The sequence below is a fragment of the Chrysemys picta genome, chromosome 3 (genome assembly GCF_011386835.1).
Source record: "Chrysemys picta bellii isolate R12L10 chromosome 3, ASM1138683v2, whole genome shotgun sequence".
Lineage (NCBI taxonomy): Eukaryota > Metazoa > Chordata > Testudines > Emydidae > Chrysemys > Chrysemys picta.
The window spans coordinates 97,135,901-97,158,759 of record NC_088793.1 but is presented as its reverse complement, the minus strand read 5'-3'; the positions used below and the strand labels follow the sequence as shown (position 1 = coordinate 97,158,759).

The 22,859-nt window shown below is 42.5% G+C and overlaps 1 protein-coding gene across 1 annotated transcript; it reads right to left on the bottom strand.

Annotated features, from left to right (window-relative positions):
• Positions 1–2,928: 2,928 nt before the first annotated feature.
• Positions 2,929–19,170, bottom strand: CENPW (centromere protein W). The gene is made up of 3 exons (XM_005280212.4): positions 18,891–19,170; positions 5,610–5,723; positions 2,929–4,068 (listed from the first exon to the last, which is right to left on the bottom strand). The coding sequence occupies exons 1-3, from the start codon at positions 18,978–18,980 to the stop codon at positions 4,042–4,044; spliced, it is 231 nt and encodes a 76-aa protein (XP_005280269.1). The 5' UTR covers positions 18,981–19,170; the 3' UTR covers positions 2,929–4,041.
• Between the last annotated feature and the right edge of the window lie 3,689 nt (positions 19,171–22,859).

Here is a 22,859-nt window from a genome sequence, read left to right as displayed (position 1 = left end):
AAGAGCAGCCTACATTCCAATTATATTACTAGAAAATTGTTATATATCTTGTTTAAACATTCTGAACAACATAAAAGTCTGACATACCAATTAAGCTTCTGGAATATTAAGCTTTGTTATGTTTTACCACTATCAGCATTTCAATGTTAAATACCAATTACAAACAAACCCTCAATACAAACTTTTCATAGAATCATACATAGAATATCAGGGTTATACGGGACCTCAGGAGGTCATCTAGTCCAACCCACTTCTCAAAGCAGGACCAATCCCCAGACAGATTTTTGCCCCAGATCCCTAAATGGCCCCCTCAAAAATTGAACTCACAACCCTGGGTTTAGCAGGCCAATGCTCAAACCACTGAGCTATCCCTCCCCTTTTTGTCCACATTCACGTCACACAAACCCAAAGAACTTAGTTATGAAGCTTTAAATGTGGGGGAAACAATTCTCATTTATATATCTTACTGAAAGAAAATTGTGGAGCACAATATTAAAGAGAAATGAAGCCTTATGCTGACAAGAGATTGTGTTTGTTTCAATATTTGCTTCAGTTACTAGTTGCACAGTTAATTGTCATATGGGAAACATGCATAAACACATCCATGTTTATGCCACACAACTGAATATTTCTAAAGGTGATTATGATGTCCAAAGAGCCAACCAACTGCTGAATAATTCAGAATACCACGTGATCTACCCTAGTATCCTGAAAAAGGCAACACCTTCAAGATTCTGTCAAAGCTTAGCACATTTAGCTTTTTCCTCCTCTGTCCTATCAGCAAAGCTCTCCCATTTTTTGATGTGAACAAGGAATTTTTTTAAGTCAGTTTAATTGCCCTACATCTGTCAGCAATCCAGACTTGGTAAGCTTCAAAACTCTGGAAGTGTCACAGCATACATGATTCTAGTAAGATTAAACAGATTATTTTCTTATAATGAGAGGCTGCTTAAGGCAAATAAAGACAGTATACTATTTTCACTCTATCCCCACCTTATGATTAGAAAAGGAACTTCCATCCATGCTGAAAAAATGAGGTTCACTGTCTGTGCATTTCTGAAATGTATTGCCATATATTAGTAATCCCATACACATTCACTGGGGAATAAGGGTCATCATAATGAGACATAATATGCATCGTAGAATTTGAAATTTAAAATTTCACTCTTGCAAATAGTCATGCATGTAAGTAACTTTATGCAGGAGCAGTGTTATTGAGTTCAGTGGGACAAAGTGTGTCAAGTTAAGCACGTGTGTGTTTTTTGGATCACAGCCTAAGGCTTAAATGTGAACAGATACAAGTTTGGACTAGAATGGGAAGGTAATCAGTTAGTAAAGTATGAGATCATTAATACACTATTCATACACTTAGTAGTGTTTAGAACTACCTGAAATTCTATTTAAAAAGTGTTAGAGAATATTACTGGATGATTTAAACAATCAGTTAAGAAATGCTAAAATTAATTTTGCACATACAATATCATATCAAAATTTTCCTAAGTACCTGCAATGTCTTATAATTAGTTTAAACTTATAATAATTTCGTAATAAGCCAGTACAGCACTCCCCAAGCAAAATGGCTGTTAATTGATGACAGGCAGGGTGCTCTGCCTCAGTTCAGTGCACTTATACAGCTTGGTAATAATTGCCTGTGCTCTAAAGAACTAGATTGGTCACTTATGCCCTTTCTTACTCCTTGCAACTGGGAAGAGGACTGAGTACATACACACCAGATCAATGGTTGTTTACAGGATCCTTAGAATCTGATGCCTGAGCCTTTGTGCTGCAAGCCCCAGGGAAATTCTTGCAGGGAAAAAGTCTTGTTGCTTGCTGAGTATTCCTATATTTTCGTACATTTCTCAAGATACTTACTTGCCATGATTGAAAAATCCCATGCAGAGTTACCTTTAAAGAAGGGAAAATATTTACCTAACTTTTCTTCCTTGAAGATATTCTCTAACAGGATTCTTGCACAACCACACACCTCTTCTCAGGGTACGTCTACAGTACTCGCCAGATTGGCAGGCAGTGATCGATCCAGCGGGGGTCGATTTATCACATCTAGATTAGATGCGATAAATCGACCAAGCGCTCTCCCATCTTCTGAACTGCACCCAGGGAAGCTGTCCTGATGGTACGCAAAAGATACATGGCAGCTGACAAAATACTAGAAAACTTAGTTTTGACTTAGACCTTTTCTAATAAGGTCTTACTAAGGCATACTGGATCCATATCCCTCCATTCATTCCCTCTGCTTCCTTCATGACTTACTGTCTCCTCAGCTTTCCCTCTCCTACACATCCTCCCCCTCACTTTCATTGTGGGTGTGAATATAAAGGAGAGGAAAAGGAGAGACTGAGGAGTCCAAGCACTGGAGCACCTTCTCTTCCCACCCACCAACTAGTGGCACTGAAAGTGGGTAGGGCAAGAGGGAGCCCTTCAGCATCTTTCCTCTTCCCGTCTCCATCCTCAGCTGGTGGTACCAGAGCATAGAAGAGTCTCTCTTCGCCTGCCCCAGTGGCACAGGAAGTTGAATAGTAGAGGGAGAGCCATAGAGCATCTCTCCCATCTTTCTCCCCATCCACAAGCTAATGGTACTGAAGAGCAAGAACATAAAAGGAAATAACTGAACCGGACAGAATTCATCTCCCCTCTCTGTATACAGTTATGGATAAAACTTTTAAACACTCCTGAAGAGCAGTTTAGATATTTTGCCATAAGAATACACCAAATTGTACTGGAATGCAGGATTTAAAATATAGTAAGAGGATGCTATTTGTACAGTATATGCATTTGGATTTAAATTGTACTACAATTTGCTTAAATAGATCTGAATATTTTCATTTGGTATAATTCCTGTTCGATTTATCTTTGCATACTTTGAGTCCTGTTAATATATTAACAGTATAAGACAATTCAACACAACCATGTTGTACAAAAAGCCTTTATTTTTTTTCTGTTCCATGAAAAATAATTAACTGATATGCACACATGAAGCACTGTTAACTAATGTTACATAAATCACAAAGTAACACAAAAGAACAAAGTGTTATTGTACGAAAGAATAAGATACAAGTCTACATTTTAAAAAGTTTAGTTTCATAAGGATTCCAGGCACTTGAAATTGAAGCACTATATATGTAAAATACATACAACATATCCACACATCACTGAGATTCAACCCAGAGAAAAGAAGGGTACAGAGAGCAGCATAGTATCCATGCCTAGCTGATCCTTGATGCCACTTTTAGGTCTAATTTCAAGCATAGCAATTGATGTCAGTTGTAATGGTTGTTTTTATGAAGTGCACCTGTCCACAAGGACCTGAATTAAGACCATCAGCACATTTGACATAAACCACGGGATAGTCAATGGAGCAATTTTGGGAGAAGTTAGGGCACCATCTAAAAATAAAGGTTCTGTACCCCATTACCAGTCAAAAAAAATATAGAAGGTTTATTCAAGTAGCTTGTGCTGTTCTTAAAAATTATTTCAAAAATTAAGGCTGTGAAACTTGACATTTATAAACAATCTGAAACCAAGATATTTGATGCAACATTGTCAGACTGTCATTCTTTAAGAACCCAACATTTTGTCTGTGTAACAAGAACTAAACTGACATACAGAGTAAACTCCTCATTAATAAGTCTCTTTTAGAATGATTAATATAAGAGGAAACACTTTCTAATTAGGAATATGACTCCAGTAAACACATGGAAGGGAAATGCTATAGGCTTTTCCCAATATTTTAGTTGAAGATGCAGCCGAAAACTTACATTATAAAAAAAATTACTTTCACCACAAGTGTTTGCCTCATGCTTTGATAAGAGACCCATGTATAAAGGAATGCATATCACCTATAAACATGAATGTTTCTTAAGAACATAAGTCCAATTCCTCAAAGGTAAAGCAGTGTAGCTCTACTGACTTCAATGAAAGTATGCTTCTTTATACCAACTGAGGATCTTAGCCATGATACTTAAGAGTTAATAAAAATACACTGGGTAAAGCAAACAGGATTAGAAAGTACTTCTTGATTTCCTAGCCTCTGCTCTTCTTTAAGATAACCTGTGAAAGTGAAGGAAAGTATACTCATCATTACTTATATGCCCACTGTGATTCATACAAAATCAGTCATATTGAAATTCGTATCACAGAACATAGACAAAATGCAACTTCAAAAGCAAAACTTTCTAAAACAAATGTTTTCTATAGACAACCCAGAAGTGTCAATCATTCTTCAAAGCTCTCATCACATCCCTTAATGCTCTGACCCTATTATATCTAGATAGCACAGGAGGTTATAAAATGTGATTTTACTGCTGTTATGGCTTGATTTTTGTTTGTAATGCTTCATATTGAGTTTTTTTTTTTAATTTATGCAAAGGGCACCAAAACTTTTGGATGGGCATTTTTTGGTTTAGAGTTTAAATTGAGAAGTTCACTTCTCAGCCCAACTGGGACCATTTAAGTGTTAACATTATTAAAACAAGGCAATTTCTTCTTTCTCCATCTTTTCACTTAAAAAAAATAGAAGAGCAAAGATATTTAAATAATGTTAAGATTACACAGTTAAAAGGTTAGAAATGCACAAGATTCTAACTGCAATATTTAACATGGCCACACTGCACATCTCCTATATTTGTATTAAATATATTAGCAGAAATATATCCAGCAAATATTTTTCAAGAAAAATAGGACTAGAAAGTTTAAGCAGCATGGGGTGCTGGGCCTCCAATATGTTAAAGCTGAGTGGCATCATTTTTTCATTTTGTCCAGTCCTACTAAGGTAGATGCAAAGATGACTCAGCACCTGAAAGAGATTGAGTTTTGGATGAGGCCTTACCCTTAAGTGTTCCTCTCCCACACTCCACTCAGTGCTTCCCTTGCCTAAATGAAACAGGGCAGGGTCCAGGGAGAGAGAGAAACAATTGGGGGTCTAGGACTGGAAGGAGCATCAGATGCCCTCTGGTGATGTTTGTCTTAAACTGCTTTTTGTTGTTTCATGCAATCTACTTCTGAAGCTCTCTCAGACAACCTGCTTAGCCTGGGCTCAAGATAATATTCCTCACCTCCCCACTGGCAACAGACCCACGTGTATTTTTGCAGTTAAGATCAGCGGAGCCACTCAACCTACAGCTCCCTTGATATAACAGCATTTTCCACGAACACCCCTCCACTATGGAACTTGATCTCATCCTTGGTCTGGAAGAGTCCAGATTTTCATCACTCCCCACACCCAAGAGACCGAAGGACGGGGAAATAATGGTCTCTGTTTTGGAAAGTTTTTAAATTTGGGATTATGGGAAGAGATAGGAAGTATGTTGATGTGCAGTCAGTTTATCTGATGTTATTGTAGTGGATTTTACAACATTGTGATTTTTTTATTATTGTTAAAGTGCCTGGAGGATTAAGATATTTTGAGGGTTTTTTTTTTAATGTTTTGTTTATAAATAAAAAAACATAGCAAAGGTAGCATTGCTCTAGGAATCTTTTCTGTTGTATATCCTGGCTTTTGTATAGTAACGATGCAACCTTATCGGTAAACTTTTAATACTAAGTGTTTAAGCAAAGAAGGGAGAGAGAAATTTCAACTTTAATTTTATTACCTTTGCTGCCGCCATGGCATGTTCAGATTTAATTGTTTTACTCTTGTTCTCGAAAGCATTTGCCCTGGCTTCTTCTGCTAATCGGTGGAGAAACAGTAAGAAGTTCAAATGCACCTTTGAAGAACAAAACATCAATGCAGTCAAATAGGTTTCCAACAAAATGCTTATACATTTATAATCATTTATACTGATTTAGCAAATACTTTATTTTTAAAAAGGCATCAACCCTTTAACGCAAAAGATGCAGCAAAATATTTCGGAATTCCTGTGAAGGGTTTTTGGGAAAACTATTATCCAGCAAGAGTTTAATTTTCTATCCCTGAACATTTCTTGCCCCCAAAATTTCCTGCACACAGCTTCAATTTAGTCAAACTTTTTTTTAAAGTGTCTATACTAAAAAAAGCCTCACACCCCCCCCCCCCCCCACAGGCATAATACTTGCTCCTAATAATATATTTTGGTGTTTCCCAACACTTTCCTAAAAACGTCCTATCTATGACTAGGAGTTACACCTTCTCATTCAAGCCATGTACTCATTTAGTTTGTCGGTAACTAAAAAAACCTGGATTTACTTTAGATTTTATGAATCATCCTTGAGCCCTCTCACTTTGTGCTGAATATTTACCTACAATTATTTTCAGAGACAGCTTTTCTTTATCTGACCATTCTTTAGTAGTTTGGGGAAAAAGCAGCAATTCGTACCATGTGACCAGTTAACTCTTCCCTGCCATCACCACGTTTTCCCAAACTAGTTTGTGAACTATTCTTCCCCTTTGTTAGTCCAAGGGTATGTCTACACTACGGGATTAATCCGAATTTATATAATTCGAATTTTGGAAACAGATTGTAGAAAGTCGAATGTATGCGGCCACACTAAGCACATTAATTCGGTGGTGTGCGTCCATGTACCGGGGCTAGCGTCGATTTCCGGAGCGTTGCACTGTGGGTAGCTATCCCATAGTTCCCGCAGTCTCCTCCGCCCATTGGAATTCTGGGTTGAGATCCCAATGCCTGATGGGGCCAAAAACATTGTCGCGGGTGGTTCTGAGTACGTCCTCCCCCTCTCCAGGGAAGCAACGGCAAACAACTGTTTCGCGCCTTTTTCCTGGGTGAACAGTGTAGGCGCCATGCCACGGCAAGCATGGAGCCCGCTCAGCTCAAGACAGCAGTCATGAACATTGTAAACACCTCACGCGTTATCGTGCAGTTTATGCTGAACCAGAACCTGCAAAACCAGGTGGCGAGGAGTAGGCTACGGCAGCACAGCAGCGAGAGTGATGAGGACATGGAATTCTATCAAACCGCGGGCCCTGGCGCTTTGGAAATCATGCTGTTAATGGGGCAGGTTATAGCCATGGAACGCCGATTCTGGGCCCGCATAGTGTTGCAGGTGTGGGACAATTCCCAGTGGCTGCGAAACTTCCGCATGCGTAAGGGCACTTTCATGGAACTTTGTGACTTGCTTTCCCTTGCCCTGAAGCACCAGAATACCAAGATGAGAGCAGCCCTCGCAGTTGAGAAGCGAGTGGCGATAGCCCTGTGGAAGCTTGCAACACCAGACAGCTACCGGTGTCAGTCAGGAATCAATTTGGAGTGGGCAAATCTACTGTGGGGGCTGCTGTGATGCAAACAGCCAAAGCAATCACTGAGCTGCTGCTACGAAAGGTAGTGACTCTGGGAAATGTGCAGGTCATAGTGGATTTGCTGCAATGGGATTCCCTAACTGTGGTGGGGCGACAGATGGAACCCATATCCCTATCTTGGCACCGGAGCACCAGGACAGCCAGTACATAAACCGCAAGGGGTACTTTTCAGTGGTGCTGCAAGCACTGGTGGATCACAAGGGACGTTTCATCAACATCAACGTGGGCTGGCCAGGAAGGGTTCATGACCCTCGTGTCTTCAGGAACACTAATCTGTTTAAACGGCTGCAGCAAGGGACTTACTTCCCGGACCAGAAAAGAACCGTTGAGGATGTTGAAACGCCTATAGTTATCCTTGGAGACCCAGCCTACCCCTTAATGCCATGGCTCATGAAGCCATACACAGGCAGCCTGGACAGGAGTCAGGAGCTGTGTGCTGTGTGCTCCACAATCTCTGTGAGAGTAAGGGGGAGACCTTTATGGCGGGGTGGGAGGCTGAGGCAAATTGCCTGGCTGCTGATTACGTGCAGCCAGGCATCAGGGTGATTAGAAGATCACACCAGGAAGCGCTGCGCATCAGAGAAGCTTTGAAACCACTTTCATGACTGGCCAGGCTATGGTGTGAAAGTTCTGTTTGTTGAAAACCTGCCCCCTTGATTGACTCGTTCCCTGTAAGCAAACCACCCTCCCCCCTTAAATCACAGCTTGCTTTTAAAGGAAATAAAGTCACTATCGTTTAAAAATCATGTATTCTTTATTAATTGATTATAAACATAGGAAGAGAACCGACAAGGTAACCTGGGTGAGGTTTGGGAAGAGGATAGGAGGGAAGTAAAAGGCCACTGAAAAAATTCAATATAATGACAGCCTTTTGGTTGGGCTGTCCACTGGGGTGGAGTGGGAGGGTGCACGAAGCCTCCCCCCCCACGTTCTTACACGTCTGAGTGAGGAGGATATGGAACATGGTGAGGGGGGAGGGAGGTTATACAGCGGCTGCAGCGGCAGTCTGTTATCCTGCTGCCATTCCTGAAGCTCCACCAGACGCCAGACCATGTCCGTTTGATCACGCAGCAGCCCCAGCGTTGCAGCCTGCCACCTCTCATCTCGAGCGTCCCTTATGACCTCACGTTCACTGGCATCTTTCCTGTATTTAGATACGGTGTCCTTCCACTCATTCAAATGAGCTCTTTCATTGCGGGTGCATTCCATTATTTCCGAGAACATCTCGTCTCGCGTCCTCTTTCTCCGCCGCCTTATCTGAGATAGCCTTCGGGACGGAGGAGGGAGGCTTGAAAAATTTGCAGCTGCTGGAGGGAGGGTTGAAAAAAAAAAGGAGAGAATTTTTTAAAATGATACATTTTACAGAACAATCCTTATACTCTTTCATAGTGAACAACACTATTCACATTATATAGCACATGAGATTTCAGTACAAGGTCGCATTTTCCATCTTAATATTGAGTGCCTGTGGCTTTGGTGTTAAAGATCACAGACGCAGGTCCGGGCAACAGAATTCAGCTTGCATGCGGCCATGGTAAGCCATTGTCTTTCGGCTTCTGCGCCCTCCTTTCCCACATACCCAAGCAAAGCCCATTGACTGCTGCGGTTTTCCTGTTAACCTTCAGCAGCAGAAAACAAAGTAACCCCCCCCCATCCAATTCTCTGGAATGATCGCTTTATCCCTCCCCCCACCGCGTGTCTGGTATCAGGGAAGATCCCTGCTAGCCAAACGCGAAAAGCTCAGGGCCAATTCCCCACCCTGCACTTGGCTAACTGCAGGGAAGGATTTATTTTCAGCCACAGGCAAACAGCCCAGTAGGAACAACCACCTCTGTCCCCTTAATTAAATTCCCGTATTTCAACCAGGTTACCATGAGCGATATCACTCTCCTGAGGATTACACAGCAAGATAAAGAACAGATGTTGCTTGAATACCAGCAAACACCGGGACCATACACTGCCAGGCTTTGTCATGCAATGATACCAGATTACTTGCTACTTGCTACTAGCATGGCGTGGTCAAGTGTCCTACCATGGAGGACGGAATAAGGCTGCACTGCCCAGAAACCTTGTGGCAAGTCTTTTGGAGTACCTCCAGGAGAGCTTCATGGAGATGTCCCTGGAGGATTTCCGCTCCATCCCCAGACACGTTAACAGACTTTTCCAGTAGCTGTACTGGCCGCGAATGCATCCCAAGTCCTCAGGGCAAAGTAATCATTAAAAAACGCTTGCTTTTAAAACAAGTTTTATATTTTAAAAGGTAAACTCACCTGAGGTCCCTTCCATGGGGTCATGGTCTTGGATACTGGCTTGGGAGGGTACTTTAGTCAGGCTGAGAAAAAGAACCTGGCTGTTGGGGAGAACGGAGTGCGGTGTGCTCTCTGCAAGCTTGTCGTCGTCCTCCTCTTCCCCGTCCGCAGAATCCTCAGGTGTAGCTGATGAGATTACCCCCGCCTCGGAATCCATGGTCAGAGGTGGGGTAGTGGTGGCGGCCCCCCCTAGAACTGCATGCAGCTCAGTGTAGAAGCGGCATGTCCGCGGTTCTGACCCGGAGTGACCGTTTGCCTCCTTTGCTTTTTGATAGGCTTGTCTGAGCTCCTTGACTTTCACGCGGCACTGATCTGAGTCCCTATCATGGCCTCTCTCCATCATGCCCTTGGAGTTTTTTTTCAAAAGTTTTGGCATTTCGTCTTTTCGAACCAAGTTCTGCTAGCACTGAATCCTCTCCCTATATAGCGATCAGATCTAGTACCTCCCGTACGGTCCATGCTGGTGCTCTTTTTCGATTATTGGCCTGCATGGTTACCTGTGCTGATGAGTTATCCGTGGTCACCTGTGCTCTCCACGCTGGGCAAACAGGAAATAAAATTCAAGTGTTCGCGGGGCTTTTCCTGTCTACCTGGCCAGTGCATCCGAGTTCAGATTGCTGTCCAGAGTGGTCACAAGGGTGCACTGTGGGATAGCGCCTGGAGGCCAATACAATCAAATTGCAGCCACACTAACCCTAATTCGAAATGACAATATCGATTTTGACGCTACTCCGCTCATCGGGGTGGAGTACAGAAATCGATTTTAAGAGCCCTTTATTTCGAAATAAATGGTTTTGTTGTGTGGACAGGTGCAGGGTTAATTCGATTTAACGCTGCTAAATCCGAATTAAAGTCATAGTGTAGACCAGGCCTAAGACTCATTTCCAATCCTGCAGTGCAAAGCAGCAGCACCTATCTCCTGGGTCAAAAGAAATGATCCCTCCCACCCTGTCCATATTGCAGATGACATTAATGGAGGAATAGTGCTCTGCTCCATCAATACTCAACCCTCAGGCTATGGCTACACTAGAGAGCTTGTAGCACTGTAGCTGGACTAACACAGCTGTGCCACTGTAAAGCTCTCCAACGTAGCTGTTCTAAATTGAGGGGACAGAGCTCTCCCATAGGCTTAATTACTCTAGCCTCCGCGAGCAGTGGTAGCTATGTCAGTGGGAGAAGCTCTCTTGCTGACATAGTGCTGTCCACACCAGCGCTCAGGTCAGTGTAACTTATGTTGCTCAGGGAGTGGCTTTTTCACACCCTGAGTGACAAATTATATTGACAGAAGTGAGTGTAGACAATCTAACTTATGCTGGGAGTAGCATAAACAAACATACAGAATAAGGGAGCCATAACAGACTCCCTCAAATCCTCCTCTCCCCCCCCCCCCCCCCCATCATCTTGCACCAAACAGATCTCAACACAGGATAGAATATACCCCACTGATTAATGGAATAACCCCTATCAAAACAAATATCTTATTAAAGATTAACTTAAAATCATAAAATGCAAGTGCTAAACAGATGATTAAAAATTAATCTCTTGATAAATGTAGTGCCTCAGTTCTCAAAGGAAGGGAAAAGAAAGGAGAAACTAAACTACAGATTGTACAGTTTAACATAACCAGTCACCAGAGGCCTAATCCCAAAAACATTTACTAACAAGTAGCCCCATTAACTTCAATGGACTACTTGAGTAAACACGCTCCTGTAATCTTAACACAGCACAATTAAGACTATTATACACTGCTCGACCCCCCACATGTAATTTCCATTGACAGCAATGGAAATTCAGTCACGGATCAAGGGCAGACATGGGTCTTTAAGTTTTCAACTATAAACTTATACACATTTGAGTTCATATTATGTCCCACTACACACTTATTTCCTACTGCAGAGGTTTTATTCTAAGTGACTAGCTTAAAACTGATATAGGATAATAGATGGTCAATGGTATTTTAAAAGTTTGCCAGAAGCTGGGAACGGGCGACAGGGGATGGATCACTTGATGATTACCTGTTCTGTTCATTCCCTCTGGGGCACGTGGCATTGGCCACTGTGGGAAAACAGGATACTGGGCTACATGGACCTTTGGTCTGACCCAGTATGGCCATTCTTATGTTCTAATGGTTGAATTTTAAAATAGGGTAAAATGCTTAACACGTTTCATTTACAAGAGAAAAGATTAGAGAAAAGCTTTCATTTATGTGATTTATTTAAAATCTACAAGATAAAAAATTTATTCTCAACCAGAAAGTTGAGAAAAGACCACTGGAATATGCTTATTAATTAATATATCCTTCATATCATGTCAGCATAAAACATATAAAAGCAACTTCTTGCTTATTTCTCACGATATCTGTTCTGCAAAGCTAGAAAATTATATAACAAGAAAAGAATAAAATTCAGAGTTTATTTACTGGAAATACTTTGGTAATAGCCATACAATACACACACAGGATCTACTGTTGAGGACAAGCATATTTTTAATGCTACCATACCACATGGATGAATTTTTTTAATCTGCTGAACTACAGAAGTATTAATATGCAACAGATATTTCCAAATCATGCCAATTTTTACATAAATATATGTACTATATAAAAAGCAGACATTCTTGCCGATTTGCGTGGCAAACTATCAAAGCCATTTTTAATATGATTAAAAAATTTTGACTACTCATGCAGAGACTATTTGAAACATTCAAACAACAGTGGCACTAAAATAATGTTCAGCATAAGAACCTGGATTATTGAACATATCAACAGGGGGATCAAACTTTTGGAAAATGGTAACTACACAAACTTTCCACATTTTAAATTCTTAAAGAAATTGAAAAATGAATTCCTTCTGCTGACATCTATACTCTACTGTAGCATCAAAAGGTAAAAGTCTTCATTTGAAAGCCATCTTTAAAGAGCGTTTTTTCTCTCTGACCAGCTGCGTTCTTATTCTATTTTTAATAGCAATGTTTTCCCAGTTTTGAGACGTTTACCCCTGCATCAGGGATTTAAAAAATACATACCAGTGTAAGTAAACTAAAAGTGCCCCTCAATAAAACAGATAAAAATAATAAATATTTCAGAAATAAATTTATTTATTTATTTATTTTAAAGGGGACTAGGTTAAGGCAAATGGAATGGAAAAGAAAAAAGTGATCCCCTCAGTAAAACTGATGGGAATGTCCAAGTAGGTGAGTTATTGCTCAGTACCTAAGCCACACATTTCATCCAGTCACTGAAGGATTGTATATTATACTAGTAAACCCTTGCAACCCAATCTGGGTCTATGCAGGTTATGCGATATGTATGTATCTTCTCACCCTTGCAAACGATACCTGTAACCCCCCATAACCCAAGCCTGACCCCACATGTACAGTACCTTCCCTCTTAACTCGTGTACATTTCATTTTAAACATTAACTTTAATAAAATTTTTATATCTCAAGCAGAAAAAGTACTATAAAAGACAAAATTCTACACTATTCACTGAAACAATGACCCTGCATTATAATACACCGAACTCCCATTAATTAGAAAAATATTTGTAGGCATGAAGCTGCCAAAATGGCAGCATTAAAAAGAATAAACTCCTCCATTTTACCCCTAGGAAAAGTACAGAAAGAATCAGTACAAGCGTCTTCACATTGTCCTGCTGGTGTGCCTTAATCTGCTCAGTGGAGGATTTATCTGAAATGAAAGGATAGACCAAGATCTATTTCTTAAGATTCAGCACCAATACTGCAAACAAGGAGGGCAGGATGATATCTGAGATGGTTTCTGTAATTCAGATACATGTCTGTAGTTCTAAAATAAAGCAGTCAAATAGGGTATTGTTCTTCTCCCATTACTTCAAACAGGAGGAGAGCCTTCAACTCCACAACTTGAGACCTTACAAGAGATTTAAGTCCTCTTCGTCAGCTGAAAAACAGACTGCCACATGCTTTTACTATACTTGTGGCATGTGGTGAGTGGAGAAGATAGATCAGGGGTAGGCAACCTATGGCACGTGCGCTGAAGGCGGCATGTGAGCTGATTTTCAGTGGCACTCACACTGCCTGGGTCCTGGCCACCGGTCCGGGGGGCTCTGCATTTTAATTTAATTTTAAATGAAACTTCTTAAACATTTTTAAAACCTTATTTACATACAACTATAGTTTAGTTATATATTATAGACTTATAGAAAAAGACTTCCTAAAAACATTAAAATGTATTACTGGCATGTGAAACCTTACATTAGAGTGAATAAATGAAGACTCGGCACACCACTTCTGAAAGGTTGCCGACCCCTGAGATAGATGATGCAGGAGAGAAGAGACTGGATCCTGAATCTCAGGTGGGCAGGCAGCTGGGTTAGCACTACACCCAAAATGTGATGTTCAGTCACCCCATAAATTTCTGTCCAAGCCCTAGTCTACATCCGAAACTTAGGTCGACCAAGCTACGTCGCTCAGGGCTGTGAAAAGGTTTGTGCTTTGAACACTGTAGTTAAGATCCACCTAACCCCCACTGTGTAGATGCACCTAGGTCAACAAAAGGATTCTTCCATCAAACTAGCTACTGCTTCTTAGAGATGTGGATTACCTATATCAATGGGAAAATCCCTTAAATTGATGTAGAAAGCATCTACACCAGTGGTTCCCAAACTAACAACCTGTGAACCCCTTTCATTAAAATGTCAAGTCTTGCAAACCCCCTTCTAAAAATGAATATTTCCAAGGATTTTCTCCTTCAGTTGAGTATAAATTATAAAAGCTGTGACCTTGGAGATATAAAATTTGTTTTTATAACATGCTTATTACACACTATTATTAATATTTATCATTACCGTATTTTATTACATTATGAAAACAGCAACACTCTTCCAAGATCTGGCTGGAAACGCCAGGGTCCCTTTTCGACCGGGTGTTCCGGTCGAAAACTGGACACCTGGTCACCCTAGTCACGAGGTGTGAGGCCCCACCCATGTGCAGAAACACGTGTCAAATGATGCTGTGGCATGCTCTTCCCAATCTGCAAGCTGGAAGAGCCAATGGGCTGGAGCAGGCAGCCAGGTCCAGTCCCAGCCCCACAGGGCAGGAGCCGCTGCTGAAGGGTGATTGCAGAGTGGGCTCAGCTGCTGCACTCCCCACCTCAAGAATCTACTCACCAGTACTCACCTATGGCAAGAGCATCAACAGGAGAAAGAGAGGGAGCTCCCTCTCAAAATATCCCATAGCCCAATGGTTAGGGCCCTCCCCTGAGAAGTGATAGAGCCCTGTTCAAATCCCTTCTTCCCATCAGGTGGACTTGACCTGGGAATACCCTATATCCCAGGTGAGTACCCTAACCACCAGGCTAAATGTTATGATGTAGGGCCTCCTTTTCCTCTCACCCCCAGACATTTTGTGCAAGCTCACCTACAGGGGACTGATCCAGTAGCCTAGTTCTGAGCAGACTTACAAGATCAGACCCCACAGGCAAGTTACACAGAGGAACACTTATCTTTCCTCAGTTTCTGCATCACTCTGGGGCTTAGGTGTCTGGAAGCCTGGCATGGGGCAGCAGTGCGCATGAAGGCAGGCAGAAACACAGGTGCCTAGGGAACTTTTACTGTAAAAATGTAGGCATCTATGGGTGAGGTGGTGGCTGAGCAGGGTATTGTGAATCCCAAGAGGACCTGATACTGGGATTTAGGCACCTGAAGTGGCAGTTAGCTGCTTAAGTCCTTTTGTGAACCTAGCCCTTAGTCTAGTTTAGGAACTAGCTAATATACCCAGATATAACGCTGCCCTTGGGAGCCAAAAAAGAAATCTTACTGCATTATAGGTGAAACCACGTTATATCGAACTTGCTTTGATCCGCCGGAGCGCGCAGCCCCACCCCTCCCGGAGCACTGCTTTACCCCGTTATATCTGAATTTGTGTTATATCGGGTCTCATTATATCAGGGTAGAGGTGTAGTTCTTGTCATATCTGAAATGTGCAACCTACCCTCCCTAAATTATGCTGTCATTTTGGGAAAAGACAAGCCACAAATACTGACTGCAATAGAAAAGCCAGAACACAATTTTCAAATCTTGTTAGGAAAAAGACAGTTATACCATGGGATCTGTGCTCTTTCTACCAGAGTCCAATGTACATCCAGGCATATCAACTGTATGAGTTTCTACTTGTCAATTCATAGAAGTTGATATTGCTAGAAAGTATCAGCAGTAGCCAAAAGAAGTGACACTCTTGACAACCATGGATGATCACCATCTTGTGACATTCCTTCTAAAAACACAGGAGAAACAGATAGCTTCTCCTTACAACAGGAAGTATGTTCACAGACTACAGATATTTTTAACATTAAATTTTGCAAGAATGATTAGTTTAATATCACATTCTGAGCATTGAGTCTGCCATATATTGTTTTAAGCAAGTGACTTAAGGGCAGTTCCTTAAAATACAACATTATGGACTATAGCTATTTCTACATGATTATTTCTATTTTTATTTGGTATATCTAGATCTAGCTTCAGATACACTAAATCCCAGCCTCAGAAATTCTGCCAAATGCCATGTTTAACATATAAACCAGATTTTGAATTTAAGTGAAATATTTTGTGCATGTAAATGTATAATAATTTGCATTACTGCATTCAGACACCTTGTTCTAATTTGTATCTTCAATTATATATGTGAAAGTAAACAAAAATCCTCATCCTGCACCTCTAAAATAAGTAATTCATTTACAAACAAAAAAGTGAAAAGCACTTCCAACTCTGTATCAAAGTACTCAACTTTCATCCCAAACACTACAGACCCAGATACTTCTGTGCATGAGGGCAGCTTTGTGCTACTGGCACAAGCTCCCATAAAGTCTGATTAACCTACCACCTAAGAATCCTCCTACCTTGGCTAACAGCTACTGTCACACTTCCTATGCTACCATCCCATCTCTACAGCCAGAAGTAGTAGCGTGGCCAAAACATCCATACATACATCCTGGCCTCAGCATAACTCCATTGACCCGTTTTCTGAGAATTCAGCTGTAGATGTCTGACTTCTATCCAGTTGTTTTACTCCACCTAGTATTTCCAAATGTACTTATTCTATGTAGAGAACAACAGAACCCAGGAAATCCTGGTGGCTAGTACACTTCAAATTACTAGATGGAATGCATTCCATCCCTCAACTTCAGGCCTAAGTTATTCAGGTCTCTTTACCGGAAAATGCACACTTGAAGATGCATACATGCAGTGCATCTCTGTTATTAACCAACATTCAGTCAACTGACAGTCAACCACAAGCCCACAACAGCATTACAGTCATTTATCCCAAGTTCCCGTTTCCAAAATATAGCATCTATATACAAAACTCTCCAACCACCAGTTATATATGTTATTTATTCAAAAGTTGGCCAAATAACCATATAGTTACTAATTGATGCCTAACTCACCTTTGCTGTAATACATATGGAAAATTGCAATATGATAAGAGCTAGGCAGGTGGGAAGCTGCAATTACTGCTTCTGATTGGCTAAAAATTGCCTACATACTCTTGGAGGCAGAGTCTGTCATTTACTGTACATACAGTACCTGTAACAAAGGGGTCTGGATCTGATCTGCCTGTAGAGGTAACTGCAAAATAAAACAGGCTTGGCAGAATGTGATTTTTATTTATAATTTTGATGGATAATAATATTTATTTCAAACATTTTTTCAATTTATGTGTTCATAGTTGCAGGAAATTGTCAGACAATTTAATTATAGTAGACACTGAGGCCAGGTCAACCCTACAGACTTATATCAGTATAACTGTTACTCAGGGGTGTGAAAAATCCATACCCCTGAGCAACATAGCTATACCAATCTAACCCCATGTGTAAATAGCACTATGTCAGCAGGAGAGCTTCTCTCACATCAACATTGCTAGCGTAGAGATAGATTAACTAGGCCGACAGGAGCCATTCTCCCATTGGCATAGGACAGGGGTTGGCAAACTTTTTGGCCTGAGGGCCGCATCGGGTTTCATAAATTGTATGAAGGGCCGGTTAGGGGAGGGGGATCGTGGCCCGGCCCTCACCTCCTGTTCAACCCCCCTGTTCCCTGACCGCCCCCCAAGGACCCCTGTCCCATCCAACCACCCCTTCGCCCTGTCCCCTGACTGCCCCCAGAATCCCTGCCCGACTGCCCCCTGCTGCCATCCAACCCCCCCCCCCTTCCTGACTGCCCCCCCGGAACCCCTGCCCCCATTCAACCCCCTGTTCTCTCCCAACCGCCACAACCCCAATCCATACCTCCTGACCATCCCCCAAACTCACCTGCCCTGTATCCAACCCCCCCACCCCACTCCGTGCCCCCTTACCACGCTGCCTGGAGCACCGGTAGCTGGCGGTGTTACAGCCACGCCGGCCAGCTGGAGCTGGGCCACGCCACCACCACCACCACGCGGCATAGAGCACCGGGTCAGACAGTAGCTCTGCAGCTGCGCTGCCCCAGGAGCTCACAGCCCCACCACCCAGAGCATTGTGCCGATGGCGAGGCAAGCTGAGGCTGTGGGTGAGGGGGAACAGCAGGGGAGGGGCTGGGGGCTAGCCTTCTGGGCCAGGAGTTTGGGGGCTGGGCAGGACGGTCCCGAGTTTGCCCACCTCTGGCATAGGAGCATCTTTACTTAAGCACTAAAGCAGTGCAGCTGTAGCCAATGCAGCATTAAGTATAGACCTGCCCTGAGCTTCAAAAAATTAAACTATTATAGCCATTAAAACACAAGTTATCACATGTTAAAACATATAACGTATATATCCTTAAATCAAATAAAATTGTCAAGTAGAACTTTTCTTACTTTGCCCATCTGCAAATATTATTATTGACAAATATTTTTCATTGGGTTCCGTGTGCTACAGTGAAATCAACCATTTACCAATAACATCTAATCCTTTCACGCCTACGTACTAACAATGCGATGGTCAGTCTGGTGTCCCTGATGACAGTGTAGTGCCTTGTAATGCCCCTCTGCTGAGCTCACACCCCGGTGCCCAGACGCGACCTAGACACACAAGCGAGGCAGGGGCAGCTCAACTCTCCAGTCAACCAACGTCCCAGAGCAACTAGGGACCAGTCACATATCCGGGGGGGGGGGGGGGAACCACACCCCCCAGGGCGGCGCAGCCCCACATCCCCTCGCACTAGGGTGACCCAGCCCCGCCCCCCGGGCAGTTGGCTCCTTACCCCCGACGCGGCCTGATAGTGAGCAGCTGCAGAGCCGTTGTCGCTGGGGGAGGGGCGCTCGTTTGCTAGGGGCAGGAATTAGCCCCTGCGCGTCTGGGCAGATCCCGGGGCCCCCGGGGCCTCCCCCCGCTCCCCTCACCAGCAGGTCGGCGTTGGCCGCCAGACGAAGCTGGGGCTTGTGTCTCTTTATCAGGTTCCGCAGGGTACTGCGGGGCGCCGCTCGCTTCATCCTCCCCGCCACCGCGGGGCCCCCCGTAATTCACGCGCGGGTCCAACCGCCCTTTGCTGGCCCCGCTGGCCTCAGGACCGTTCGAATCCGCCGCGCAATCGCCGCGCAGCCGCACCAAGACTCCTGCTGACGCACCCGCCCGCAACAGTGAAGGCGGCGGCTCCTCCCCTTTTCCTCTAAACGTTAAAGCTAAGCGCGCGCCGCTCCCAGGATCCTCCGCTTCCTCCCCCCCCGAACAGGCTTACTAGTCCCTGCAGCACCAGCCAAGGCGTTCTGTGGCAGGGGGAGGAGGAGACTGCACCTGCTCTGTCACTGGGGAAATAGTGGTCTTCTCCCCTGCTGCACATCATTAAATCACAGCAATTAAAATAAAGCCAATTTGACAATTTAGCCCATGAGTTGCACTAGCACCAGCGACCGCCCAACAGCGCCAGGGCCTGCACTGCCCAATTCCTGCCCCCTGGCTGTGCCTTACAGTTATTAGTGACTTGTTACAGCCAGGAGCTCCCCTAGCCCTGTGGATCTCAACCTTTCTAGACTACTGGACTCCTTTCAGGAGTCTGATTTGTCTTGTGTACCCCAAGTTTCACCTCACTTAAGAACTACTTGCTTACAAAATCAGACAAAAATACGAAAGTGTTACAGCACAGCATTACTGAAAAATGCTTACTTTCTCCTTTTTATCATATAATTATAAAATAAATCAATTGGAATATAAATATTATACTTACATTTCAATGTATAGTATATAGAGCAGTCTAAACAAGTCATTGTCTGTATGAAATGTTAGTTTGTACTAACTTCGCTAGTGCTTTTTATGGAGCCTGTTATAAAACTAGGCAAATATCTAGATGAGTTAATGAACCCCTTGTTACCCCAAAATTTGGACCTCAGGCACTCCAGGAGTGGCTTGCTTATGATTACGCAATTTATTCTGTCCAAATGGGTAATAAGTTTGTGACTTGACCTAAAGGAATTGCCAGGGTGTTACCAGGGGGCTTGCTAACACTGAAAGGACAAGGATTGACACACACAAGCAGAAATTCTTCAAAAACAAACTAATATTTATTTAAAAGAAATAAGTAGTTACAATATATCTAATAAAGCAAGAAAAAAATACATAGAGCATAGTAAAACACAATAGAATTCCATTTAAAAATCATATAATAAAGTGGTGCACCAAAATAAAGGATACATAATACACAGGATATACAGACCATATAGCAGTTACAATGTAATAGGCATATAGAGACCCTGCATACACAAAGGCCTTAGTTTTAATGTTACAATTAGGGCTGTCGATTAATTGCAATTAAGTCATGCGATTAACTCAAAAAAATTAACTGCGATTTAAAAAATGAATTGTGATTAATCTCACTGTTAAACAATAGAATACCAATTGAAATTTATTAAATATTTTTGGATGTTCTTCTACAGTTTCAAATATATTGCTTTCAATTACAACACAGAATACAAAGTGTACACTTTATATTAGTTTTTATTACAAATATTTGCACTGTAAAAATAATAAAAGAAATAGTATTTTTCAATTCACCTCATACAAGTACTGTAGTGCAATCTCTATCACGACAGTGTAACTTACAAATGTAGATTTTTTTGTTGTTACATAACTACACTCAAAACAACGTAAAACTATTCCACCAGCTAGATAAACCAGCATTAGGGCTGCTTTGCATGGCCAGAGCAGAGCTAGGGCCAGGGCATGTGATTCTGAAGTTGACACTCATTTCACAGTACAGCAAGAGAGAGCACAGTGTAACTTACTGTTTCTCAATCTTTTTAGGTTGTCAACCCCTTATTTAAAATAACAAAATGTTGTGACCCCTTTGTATTTGCTGTAAGAGTAAAAGGAGTAGCAGTGATAAGTTTATATAATTTATGTGTATGTGTGCATATTTGGTTGACAGAATACTTGTCTTTGAACAGTAAGAGTGAGGGGAACAAGGTAGTGGAAGACAGTCGCCTGCATGAATACAAATGGGATGGAGTTACTACAACTGTAGCTGTTTCAACTCCCTCACAAACTTTGAGGTTTTGGCCACTCCACAGTTCTTCTGGAATTTTTTTTCTTTAGAACTCTAATATCATTTTTAACACCTCACAACCCCCTGATGCCTTTCATGACTCTTCCCAGGGTGCCAACTCACCAGTTGAGAAATATTAGAGTGCAGGACTGGGAGCCTGGGTTCTAATCCCCACTCTACTACTGCTTTGCAGTGCAACTAAAACCATGTCACTTAATTGCTCTTTGACTCAGTTTTTCCATCTGTAAAATGGGGGTAAGAATATTTACCTGTTTTACAAAGATGTTGTGTGGAGTAATTAATAAAAGTAATAAAAGTGACTATGTTGCTTTGAAAATATAATATGAATGATAGTATATTAAGTCTAGTCTACTCAAGTAAACATTTATTCTAAATAGGTAGCTGAGTAAGGACTAGCATCCTAAACTGCAGCTTAAGGTGACAATATATTATTTTATTTTAGTATTATTTCTTATGTTTTAAACACTATGTTCAGTGATGTAAATGATAAAATGAAGACAGGTTCTGCACTGAAAGCATTTAATCTAGAGACCCGACTGAGGAACCCCTATGTTAGTAAACCCTTTCGCAACTAGTCCATTGAAATTTATAGGATTGTTTCAGTGTTTCCCAAACTTGGGACGCCGCTTGTGTAGGGAAAGCCCTTGTCGGGCCAGGCTGGTTTGTTTACCTGCTGCATCCGCAGATCCGGCTGATTGCAGCTCCCGCTGGCCGCAGTTCGCTGCTCCAGGCCAATGGGAGCTGCTGGAAGCGGCGCGGGCCGAGGGACGTGCTGGCTGCCACTTCCCGCAGCTCCCATTGGCCTGGAGCAGCGAACCACGGCCAGTGAGAGCCGCGATCAGCCGAACCTGCGGACGCGGCAGGTACACAAACCGGCCCAGCCCGCCAGGGGCTTTCCCCACACAAGCAGCATCCCAAGTTTGGGAAACACTGGACTGTTTGATGAGTTAAGTGTTCACTAATGTGAATAAGGGTTCCACAACCAGACCTTAGAGACAGAAAGCACTGCGAAACCCACAGAAAGAAGTAAATTTAGGAGGTGGGGGGGGTTATTGTTTGTTTTAAAAACATGAAAGGCAAGTTCCTCACCAGCTGTAAATTTATGTAGCCCTTGATTCTATGGAGTTATGCTGAGGATCAATCCCCAAATATTATAATTTCAGTCAACAGTTAAACTTCTGTAGACAAAGAAAAACATTGTTTTGTTATGTATTAATAAAGAACAATTGCCACAACTCCAGAGTATGTTTGTGCAATTTTTGCTTTTTTCAATTTTATTAAAACCTAGGGCTGGTCTACACTGGGGGGCGGGGGGGAGGGATCGATCCAAGATACGCAACTTCAGCTACACGAATAGTGTAGCTGAAGTCGAAGTATCTTGGATCGAATTACCTGGGGTCCACACGGCACGGGATCGACAGCCGTGGCTCCCCCGTCGACTGCGCTACCGCCGCTCACTCTGGTGGAGTTTCGGAGTCGACGGTGAGCGCGTTCGGGGATTGATATATCACGCCTTAACGAGACGTGATATATTGATCCCAGATAAATCGATTGCTACCCGCCGATACGGCGGGTAGTGAAGACGTACCCCTAGAGGCATATTATACATTTGTCATGCTTGTTCACAAATGTTCCATTAAGAAAGTGTGCCTGATTCTCCATTTCTTTACATTTTTGTGTAGTCTTTTACACCTATGCAAAGTAGATGTAAGAGAGGGGATATAGATTTCTGGTATGATAGGTTTTCACACTTACTTTGCACAGGTGTAAATGACTACACACAGCAAAGAACCAGGCCAAGTGAAAATATGCC

Excerpts from the sequence above, each read along its gene's own strand:
- CENPW (XM_005280212.4), bottom strand. The coding sequence starts at position 18,980 with ATGAAGCGAGCGGCGCCCCGCAGTACCCTGCGGAACCTGATAAAGAGA. Across the intron at positions 5,724-18,890 it reads CGGCCAACGCCGACCTGCTG|GTGCATTTGAACTTCTTACT; the intron begins GTGAGGGGAGCG and ends TGTTCTTCAAAG. Across the intron at positions 4,069-5,609 it reads ATGCCATGGCGGCAGCAAAG|GTTATCTTAAAGAAGAGCAG; the intron begins GTAATAAAATTA and ends TCACTTTCACAG.